This window comes from Saccostrea echinata, unplaced genomic scaffold (assembly GCF_033153115.1).
Source record: "Saccostrea echinata isolate AGI-Se365-2 ecotype Australia unplaced genomic scaffold, CSIRO_AGI_Sech_v1 ptg000030l, whole genome shotgun sequence".
Taxonomy (NCBI): Eukaryota; Metazoa; Mollusca; class Bivalvia; order Ostreida; family Ostreidae; genus Saccostrea; species Saccostrea echinata.
In genome coordinates, this window is record NW_026889779.1 from 35,311,260 (window position 1) to 35,322,241 (window position 10,982).

Genomic DNA, 10,982 nt, shown 5'->3' on the forward strand with positions numbered 1-10,982 from the left:
ATTTTAAAGTTTTATTGTAAAGTGTAAAACTAAAAGGATAAATAATAACTCCATCCCATTCAACTTATCGTCAAAGATCTACCCATGTAAACATTTTTTCCAAGGCCATTGCACTGACGGCGCGCAATAAAAAATTAAAGGAACGGGACTATTTTGTTGTGAAGGACAGTCATCAGACACAAAATTCCACTGACTCTTTACCGCTTCACCATAATCGTCTGCATACATTTTTGGAAGATGGTTCGAAATGTTAATGACACCTGCGCAAGACCGATATGAAGGTGGGAATGAGCCTGGTACAAGGCATTTTGGTTCACAAACTCTTCCAGAAGAATCATAAGCTGAGATGATAGCCTTTCCTTGTCCTAAGTTTGGATGCTTTACCGCTACATAAGCAGTAGTTTCCGACATCGGCTGCCTTTCGTCCAATACGCTATAATCAATGAAATTTCCGGCATAATTTAGACCATCCGACCGGATGTACACCTTTTTAATCCCAGAATTCATAGTCTTGCACGTTGGGAAGGTTGCTATCTTCTGTCTATAGACAGAAAAGAATGGCCGAAGTGCACTATAGATTAGAGGGTGATAAGGATCGGCACCGGGTATGTAATGTCCTCGAACAACGAGGGGACTTTTAAAGGCATGTCTGGAGACATCTCTTTTATTGATGATTCTTACAGGAATATATGCCCATCTTCTGATATCTGCCACACCGTCCATAGAGAACAAATTTTGTCTTCCTCTCTCCATAACTGGTGTTGAAGACTCAATTCGCAGTTGCTGGATCCCAGTCTTAGGTTTCCTTACTTTTGTGATTTTGTTTTCGTAGCTGAATTCCTGAAGATCCGTACTAGGAATTTGCTTATTTGATAAGTTTGTTTGTTGTGATAGTAATCGCTGTATATATTGGTTGTCTCGTTTGTTCCGAGTATGTCTCGTTGAACGCGCGAGACGCGTTCTTGGATCATTAAATGTGGTAAGAAATTGAAAATCGCCGAAATCAATTGGAGGGTTCTGATTGGTGTTGCTAGTTGCACCCACTTCTGCTGCGGTAAGAGCGACACACCTATTGATAGTTTCACTGCAACGAAGGAAACTGGATCCACCACAGCCATTTGCACACTCTGGGGTATTGGCATAAGTATAGAGGTCTGTAGTATAGGAATTACGATATCCTTCAATGTTTGTGACATCAAAGCCGTCCATCATTGCGCCTGGTAGATGCAGCGTATTATTGATCTCAGGATAATCAGTTTCTGGATTTGCCGATCCCAAGGCAACCTGCTTTTCCCTGAATCTTTCCCAAATATAATCAACGTGAGCATGATACATAAAAAAGACGGGGTCATGAGCGGCTGTCTCCAACCCCGACATAGTTCCGCCCACCCAATTATGAACATTATTGTGTTGTCCTTCCAAGGTGTTGGCTATATCTACACCAGTTCCTAAAACGATTTGGCTTGTTCTGTTGATATTTGGATCGTTGAGAAACAAGTCGAGACCTTCTGGTGTGAAGAGGGAGCCAACTGTTGCAATATCACGCTCTAGTCTTTGTCCATCCGGTCTGGCTGGCCAATCGGAAAAAGGTCCGTTTACGACTATTCCGTCCCCGTTTCCGACAAGGGCTGACGAGAAGAACGATGTATCAACAGGCTCCCCCATGACGAAATCTAATGTCGAGTCCCAGTAAGGCAGGCTGAGAGAGGGATTCACGCGCCTTAAGGCTGTCTCAAATCTGCAAATATTATTGATACGATGTAATTATAAACATTTCGGAACGGGTATTTACTTGAAAAATATAAAAGCGACATTGTTATGAAAACATCTTACAGGTGTTTGTTTTTAATACGACAAGAAATCTGAGTAGTATCAGGAAGTTCAAAAACCACAGGAACTGTAAACAGTTTTCCTTTTAATTATGAAAGAATGAACTTTTTTGTAATTTTTCACATTTAAACCAGACGTTAAGAATTTCTGGAATCGGTTATAATTACATGTATCTGTCTTTTTTAAAAGGCAACATTTTTCTCATTAAATAATCAGTTAAGAGTATTATGTATCTATGTACATGCAATGATAAACATGATAAGAAATCGAGGAATTTTGTATCTAATGTAATTTACAGGAGCAACAAGTCCAATGGTTTTGCAAAAAAAGTTTTACAGACAGATAGACTACATACCTTTTATCAACAGTCTCGTTTAAAGTCATCATTATATTTCGCAAGTTCTATGGTCTATACAATTATCTTTTCAGTAAATACAGTCTATCAAGTCGAATGCTGACTGATGTTTTTCACTTACTTATTGTTAGGCTATTATTTACAAACTGAACGTGGTTTCTCTGCTCTTAGTTTGCATTGTTTCATTGGACTTTTGAATTTGATTATTGTTCGTTATCTCTTTATATCATAAAAGAATAAACACTTTTGCACGTAGATCCAGGTTGGGTATTACAACCTTATGGAGTGCCAAGGGTAACTCCACTTATATCCTTTAGGAGCTAGGGTTTTGTTCACGAGAATTATTGCATGAAATTTCTTGTAATTTGTAAATTATAGCAATTTGGAATCATCTTTCTCTGTATACGTACTCTAATAAGTATTCTCTGTGCCATCCCAAAAATGCTGGTCCCTCGTGACCCGACTGAAGTACGGTGCCCATATGCATGTTTGCCAATGCATCGTAGCTCTTCAAAAGAAAAATATTTTAGAGATGAAACAGTCTACCATACTGCTATAAAAATTTTCAGAGAAAATGAATTGTCTGAACATTTCAAGTTCTAGACATACATACTGTAAATAATTTTTTATTCGTGATAACCTTGTTAAAACGCGAGACCGTATGTTCGCAAAAATGATACATGTATTTGTAGAAACATTAGCAAAAGTCGTAATTTTTCCCCCTTGTAATTGACAAAATTACTACTAGTATATCGCAAGCACAGATCGGTGATATTAAGTACTGTGCTCACTTGTGCATACTAAGTGTTGTGTAAGTATAAATAAACGCTTTATTCATTCTATATTTACCCCGTCATTTTTCATGGTGTTGACAGCATCAAAGAAAGCCTGTCTCTCCGTGTCACTTAAAGTTCGAATCTCTCTGCGAACTACAGGTGGCGCTGCGGCTTGTCTTTTATACCTCGTGTATCTATTCATACGCCTCTTCATATTTATTTCCCGCTGGAGGGACTTGATGAAATTAACGTCGTCGTTGCTTAATTTCAAATGGTAACGTGAAGATGATGTTTTCCACAGATATGAGTTGATACATCGACTGTGAATGGCGTAGGCAGGCGATGTATGGACTCTTGCAACACGAGAATAAAAGTTATAGCACTCTTTGAACTGGTCTGGAAGTTCACATTCCCATACTGCAGCGTATGTTTCCATGGCGACGAAACAAAAGACACAAAATAAGATCCTCTGCATTATTTTCTGAAATGATATGATAAGTTTCCAATTTCAGGTATATCTCGAAATTTAAGGAAATTATTTTCTTTGAATTTGATCACGGCAGGTAAATGTCGCAACAGCTATTACGCTAAACGTCAAAGAAATTTAAAATGAACTTTTTAAGATTTATTCTTTCGTAGCAAATGCATGTAATGGCCCGAATGACCTCCAATATAAAAAAGACATGGAACAAAAAAAGGTCAATCATCAAAGCGTCGTTTTTATGTTCGAACTCGAAAAAATCTTTTTCTTGACATTTTAATCTTTGGAGTTTATTTCAGATAAATTATTGTCAAAAACTGCAACTGAGCGTTAAATAGCATGTTTACATTCATTTCATTCATTCAAAACGACATGATACATTGTCAAATTCTTTCATACTAGTACATTTGTGTACTATAAGGTTAAGCTGGAAATTTTGTTTGCTTTGAACGACTCGTTGTTCTATTGATATATTTGTTTTGAACATATTTATTTGACAATATGTCAATTAGTTCCAATAACTTAGGTTACTTCGAATCTGAATAGCCATACAACCTTTACAAAGACTTGAATAGCCATACAGCTTTTACAAAGACTTAGGTATTATACATGTACATAGAAAACAATTGTTTTTATATCTAAGGAACATCAACTAATAATAATTATGATGAAAATAATGATGATGTTAACATCGATAAAGATATTCCTTATAACTTTGTATTATTGCACAGTGAAAACTGTCTAACCAGACACCTGTGCAATTCGTTTCACTGTGAATTCCGACAATCATTTTCATTCCAATTTTTTATTTTTCACGTTCTGTACACTGATGGAATCCGGTACCTCAGCGCATGTCGGATTAGACAGATTTCACCTTATAGGCTAAAAATCCGACTTTTTTTTCTCGAAAATTACTAATTTGAATGTCTAAGGTATTTCAGTTGATTGTGGTACTAATTTGTCAAAAGATTTTTTTCTTTTTTGAAAATTTTAGAATAGCTCACATCTTGTTCTTTGACCCACTTTTTGAAATATCAAAACAGAGCTGTACGACCTCGTATATTTATTACCGCTATAAAAAGGACTTTGACATTTACATGTACCTCCTTAATTTCTTGTTACAAGACTTTCGCGGTTTAATAACGCAAGTATTTTCTATATTTTTTGTGACAAACAATATATTTGATTTATAATTGAGGATTTAAGTTTCAAAGTTACATAAGGATACAAGGGCAGTAACCTTTTTTTTCCTCTTAGATTTAACAAGCATTGCGCATTTTAAATATCGAATCCCATCTCACATAGATCTAAAGTAAAGGGTGTGATGGACGGACGGACAAATACCAAATGTAGCGATCCCAATCAATCAATCAATTGTCGGACGCTAAACATAGGAAAAACTTGGAATGACCTGACTATGTAACTGAATTTCTAGAATTGCAATTTTTGGAAATAGATAGAAGAAAGAAATTACAATTTCACAGCCATCTACTTTTTGACTCTTCGAATATCAATATCAATGTCTATAACTTATCTAGTATGTGGTTTTACATAAAGGACAAATCATTTAGACTAATGAAAATTATGCATTGTTTTTCAATGACAGTTTAGAGAGAGAATTGAATAGATTAAACTAACAACTATCTCAATAAATAAAATAATCCTTGTCTCTGTATGAGCTTTACCTATTTAGAATTCAGTAATTAAAAAAAAAAATCATAAGAAAAAAATTATGCATTTTTTTTATGAAAAATGTATCACAAAGACGGAATAATTAATAAGCAGCCTTACCTCACACTTCGCTGGAAAAAAGTCCAGCAAATAAGGAAATATATATAAAGTAATATTTCGCTGCCAGTGTTTGTGTGTGTAAAAGAATTAAAATGCAGAATTTTGATTGCTCAGCCGAACGCTTCCCGAAAGCCCATGTGTTACTAAAATTTACGATTATTTGAATGATAAGAGGGAAAGTCGTTAAAATATGATTTCATCAAAATCTTCGAATAAGAGAAAAATTGACGTGACACCTTGACAAGCTAATGCCGAGCTTAATGCACTCGTCATGTCATTTCTATAATCAATCTGGTAGTCTAAAGACTATCTCTCTTCAACATACAATTCTATTTGGGAAAAAATCTCCATAATTAATTTGAACAAACCATCGAAACCCCTTTTTTGAATAAAGTATGACCAACATAATGGAATTCTTTTATAGACATATATCAAAATTAATTATATTACAATTATCTTTCACTCGCTCATGTTAATGTGGTTACATATAGGACTTAAACATTTTTTATTATGACAATTTTGAAGTTCCTTTTTGGTAGCCGTTATATTTTTTGGTGTTATATATGAACGCAATTAGAAATACATTTTAATAAAAAAAAAAATGGACATTTTCTATTTTGAATGTTCGTGATCTTTGCTAGAACAACCAAAACAAGTAGAGTTGCCATTTTCAAGTGCACCAAGGCAATAAATTAATTTCATTTTCAACAAATTATGATATAACAGTACCGGTCTAAAAGCCTGAAAGGCAAGTAGTAGGCACACGCATTTAAAAATATATGACAGTGAAAAATGAAGAGAATCTCTTAAATTTCAATGTACAAGATTTGGCAATAACACGATGGCTTAGTTAATTTTTTGATATAGAACCTCATTACCAATATTCAAGTTTCTGACCGCCAACATTTGGCTGAAATCCTGCAGACTCGGTGTTAAACAACAAAATATCGATATCAATCAATCAACCAACCAATCAATCAAACAAGTGTCTGAATATTATCCTAAGACTGAAATCCATATTACAGTTATTTGGAGCTTCTTCATTTTATAATTAATTCTTCATTATTGCAAATTAAAAAAAGACTTTCTTTCAAGACATCCGTCAAGAAAGAATCGTACCGTGTTCTAACCCAATATACTTACCCTGATACACGTGTATATGGTGGGAAATCAAAACTTTACTGCAATGTCTTGTACACCACGTAACTATTGTTCCCTGTACAGGAGCAAAAGATCTGCAATCAGAGAAATCAGTTGATTTAATTTAATAAAGCAGAACATTCATTAACGTATCTAGTAACAAATATGAGATACAAGTGTCCCATAAACGGGGAGACGTGAATTTGTAATTATTTTTTTTTTTTAAGAAAAATATAAATTAAAAATTAAAAAAAACATAAATATGAAATGATATGAATTGCTTTTCTTTTTCAAATGGTATATATCTTGTAGAAAATTTGTTTCTTAATTTGTTCGTTCGGTACTAGCTTACGATAGATTAATTAAACTGGCTCATGTGTGGTCATTTAAGGTTATTATTACTTTTACAAAGTGGTTGTTAACACAAATAATGGGCGGTCTTCATATAGACATGCTATAGACATGCTTTTCTGTCATGTATTCTTGATTTTAAATAGATTAAAAAAAAAAAAGAAATTAGAAAAAGAATGTAAGAAAAAATTACAGCAGTAAATAGCATGCAATTTTGACATTTAGAGCAATACAAACCAATTGCCATTTGTGGATTTTTTTTTATTAAAAAAAATATTTGATCGCTAGAAAGAAGAAAAAAAAATCACATACCTTCCGCCAACTCTCAAACACGTCTATTGGAACACAATAACCCCTCTCCAGATAAGTATAATTATTTTTCAACCAAACCACAAGATAAAATGGCGCTTTTAATTATCATACTTTGACAAATGTTGACAATAACAGACTACCTATATAATTCTAGTTACTAGTACAATACTCCGTCTTTATACCACAGTTTAACGGAATTTACCCTACATTATCAAAAAGGAGAAGCCTTTAAAAAAAAATTAAAAATTTGGATTTATCTCTGTTAAAATACGGGATGATGGACAAACTCAATCACAAGCCGTGCATTTATTGCCATTATTTCTTTTTACAGTGTCAAAATGCTAAAATCTACATATTATTTGTTAAAATTCAACTTGCGGTCGTTTTATCAACCTGTAAAGGGATTTCTTTCATACTTTTTTTTTGGTGTGTCTTGTACCAATTCATACCGATCACGAAACTCAAACTTTCCATAGATTAAAACCATCTTCTTTCTTTCTTATACAATTTATAATATCAACAAGTTTAATATCCTTTTACTTCCTGAATATATAAAAATTTAGGAATTTAAAAGTAAATGACGTCATTTTAATGATTTTTTTCTAATATGCACATACATAATAGTTACTTTGAATATACATGTATTTTAATAAAAACAGTATATTTAGTATATTTAATAAAATACTCGTTTTCTGTGGAAAAATAAAAGGAGATTCAATATTAAAGTATCATTTCATTTAAAAAAAAGTAATTCAATTAAAGCTTAATAATTAAAGTTTGCGTGTAATAAAACAAAATTAATAATTTATGTAAAAGAGCGCTACAGATGCGTGTTTTATATGTGTGGTTTACCATGTTAAGTCCTGTTTTTTCCCTCATAAAGCAGACATTTACAATTAATACCAAACTAGAAAACATAATTAAGATTGCATCGGTGAACATTTTTTCCGATGTGAACGACCCATAAAGTGGTATATACGGGGGTTGATTTAATAGAAATGTCATGGTGTCTTTTTTTTTTTTTTTTTTGGAATTGAGAATTGTGTATTCATAAAATTCCGCAAATTATTCTTCAGTATATTTTTGGTGTCTGAAAGTATCATTCAAATAAAAATGATAATTGAAAGATATCCAATGAAATACTATGGTGTGTGTTAACCCTGTTTTCTTGAAAATAAATTTATTTCCCCTTACACATTTATGTTATCTTTTCTCTCGTGTCTCTCTCACAAAGCGTCTCAATGTTAATTCTTCAAGCAGTGTTGTTTTGATTTTCCAATGATCGATACATTTACTCCAATCATTTCACATTTTTTAATGTTGCATCTGCCTTTCTAGGTAAAGTCGGAAACAAAGTCGTCATCACATTCTCATTCAGGTTCGTGATTTGTGATACATTGTATTTTAGTGAATGCTTTAAACTGAATCTTAGAATCGAGTGTGTCTCTAATATATTTTCAGCAAAAAAGAAAGTTTTATAAAATTAGATATCCAACCTTTACTTCAAGACTGTCTTCATTTCGACAACTCACCTTTACTCAATTCAATGAACGCCATTCTGTAATAAATCCTTCATTCTGATTCCGTTGGAGTTTAAGATTAATGTCAGAGATCTAAGAGTCATTTCAATTTGTTGGAATTCCTATGGCAACAAATTGCTCCCGTTATTAGCAGAATATTTTTGTATTTATATGAAGCAGAATTTACTCAAAAACTTTTACATCAAAAAAGAAGTGTCTTGCTGAGGCCTTCAATTCGACATTTAGATATATCGACGACGTTTTATCAATTAATAATATGCGTTTTTATTCCTACGTTGATTCGATTTTTACCTTTGAACTCGAAATAAACGACACCACAGAGTCTGATACATCTGTGTCATATTTAGATATTTTACTAGAAAAAGATATAATTCATGGCAAACTAACAACAAAAGTTTGTGATCAACGCAATGACTTCAATTTTCCCTTATTTATGTAGTAATATACCATTATCACTTGCACATTGAGTTTATGTCTCCCAGTTGTTTCAATACACAAGAGCATGCTCTACGTGCGAACAATTTCTAAAACGAGGTAGTCTGATTAAAACCAGCCCCCTTGTTCCTTCACCAGTCAGTGTTTGATAAATGAAAGGAGAAGGGGGCTGGTTTTAATCAGACTGAAAACGAGGCAAGCTATTGACAAATAAGTTGATGATACAAGGATATCAACGGTTCCGTTTAAAGTCAAATTTTTCATTTCATTTCAAGCTAATTCTATTAAGGAGAATATCGAATGTTAAGCTTAGATGGTTCCCCATCACCTGATTTCGGTTTGGTTGAGATCCATCGTACTTACATTCGATTTTAAGTTTCAAAATCTCGGCTCTATTTGAAATAGAAAGGACTTAATATTCATTAGGAAACAGCTTAGAAACATTTCACAAGCATGTTGTAACCAGAGTTCCTCCAATACACGCAGCAGGTTATCCACAAGCATTGAAATTAATCCCTGTCTTGAATTATGTTTTTAAAAAATCACCAAAATACCATAAATTTAAAATGACACATTAAAGTGCCACCAAACTATAATATGAAAGTATATGCATATTTGTTCTAACAAATCAGCATACAATGAATAAGTATCAGCATATACAGATAAATAATCTAAGTATAAGCATGTAATGACAAATATCATCCATCACATGATGAATTAAATCCTATTTATATAAGGCAGCTGATATATTCCATAGGACTGAATGAAGTGTACTACCTTCTGATCAACTCTCATTTTATGTTGAACCCTGAAAGCTAAGTTTCGATATAGCACTAAAAAAGAAAAAGAAGAATAAGGAGAATGGTTTTTATTCATGGGACAAGACTAACCCTATAGTCTTGAGAGCAGTTGTTATTTCATAAATAATATGCATAGGTGCTATCATTCGAGTAAGTGATATCACCTATTCAAATAAGTGATATCACCAATTCAGAAACTGAATAGGTGATATCACTTATTCGAATAAGTGATATCTCCAATTGTATAGGTGATATCACCTATTTGAATAGGTGATATCACTTAATGGCAGTAAATACCAAAACGGCGCCTCATAAATGCCTCCTACAAAACTTTGTCCGTTCAGTATATGTAAAAAAGCTGATCGGGAACATATTTTTTATTAGGAAATGCTATGTAAAATAACAGACAATAATAGTTATAAAGTTACAGTTATGGCTAAGGATCTACATTTTTTTAATCCTTCTGATTTCTAATAACATCAAAATCATTGTCTATTATCTATTGCATAAGGTATATCACATACAGTTATTAAAGTCCAAATCAGTTTCTTCTTAATGGAAAGAGATGAGGGGATGCTTACTCCTCCATGGCACCTGATCCCCCCACTGATGTTCTTTAGAGGTCCGTGTTTGCTCTGCTCTCGATTTGTATTGTTTCAATGGACTTCGACTTGATTACTGTTCGTTATCTCTATATTTCATGTACCCGTATGATGTTGAGTAAAATATCTATGCAAATTCCTGGAAACGATATTTCAAATAGAGGTTGCTTAACTTCCAAAATCTCCAATTTGATTCAAACATGGGTCAAGTATTTTTACTTCTCAGCGCCAGGTTGCTTAGTACATACATGTAGATACTCTTACCCCCCTTTACCTCCTACAAGCAAACACCCACTCCAGTCTTAAAAACAAATAATGAGTCATTTTCTTAATATTGGTTAATGTATGTACAAATGCAAGAAAATAAAAAAAGTTTAAAATTTACAGAACATGTATCTAAATATACTTTATAATCTTTGTTTCCTCTTTCTTCTAACTTTCCTAATTGTTTTGGAAGGTCTTTTATCTACTTGTGAAGATATTAATGTTTATACTCTAAACAGTTTTATTTTAACATCATGATCTTTATTTTCATGATTTATTTTTTTAATGGCAATTTTTCCATGCT

General features: G+C 33.0%; 1 protein-coding gene across 1 annotated transcript; it reads right to left on the bottom strand.

Annotated features, from left to right (window-relative positions):
• On the bottom strand, positions 1-6,456 carry LOC133197783 (tyrosinase-like protein 2). The gene is made up of 4 exons (XM_061333989.1): positions 6,377-6,456; positions 3,035-3,442; positions 2,596-2,693; positions 1-1,738 (listed from the first exon to the last, which is right to left on the bottom strand). Exons 2-4 carry the CDS (start codon positions 3,434-3,436, stop codon positions 79-81), a joined length of 2,160 nt encoding a protein of 719 aa, XP_061189973.1. The 5' UTR covers positions 3,437-3,442; positions 6,377-6,456; the 3' UTR covers positions 1-78.
• Positions 6,457-10,982: the final 4,526 nt, after the last annotated feature.

Bases quoted from the DNA above. Each gene is read 5' to 3' on its own strand.
- LOC133197783 (XM_061333989.1), bottom strand. From the start codon at position 3,436: ATGCAGAGGATCTTATTTTGTGTCTTTTGTTTCGTCGCCATGGAAACA. The intron at 2,694-3,034 runs GTAAATATAGAA...TTTCTTTTGAAG, and splicing joins ACACCATGAAAAATGACGGG to AGCTACGATGCATTGGCAAA. The intron at 1,739-2,595 runs GTACGTATACAG...TAATATTTGCAG, and splicing joins CACAGAGAATACTTATTAGA to ATTTGAGACAGCCTTAAGGC.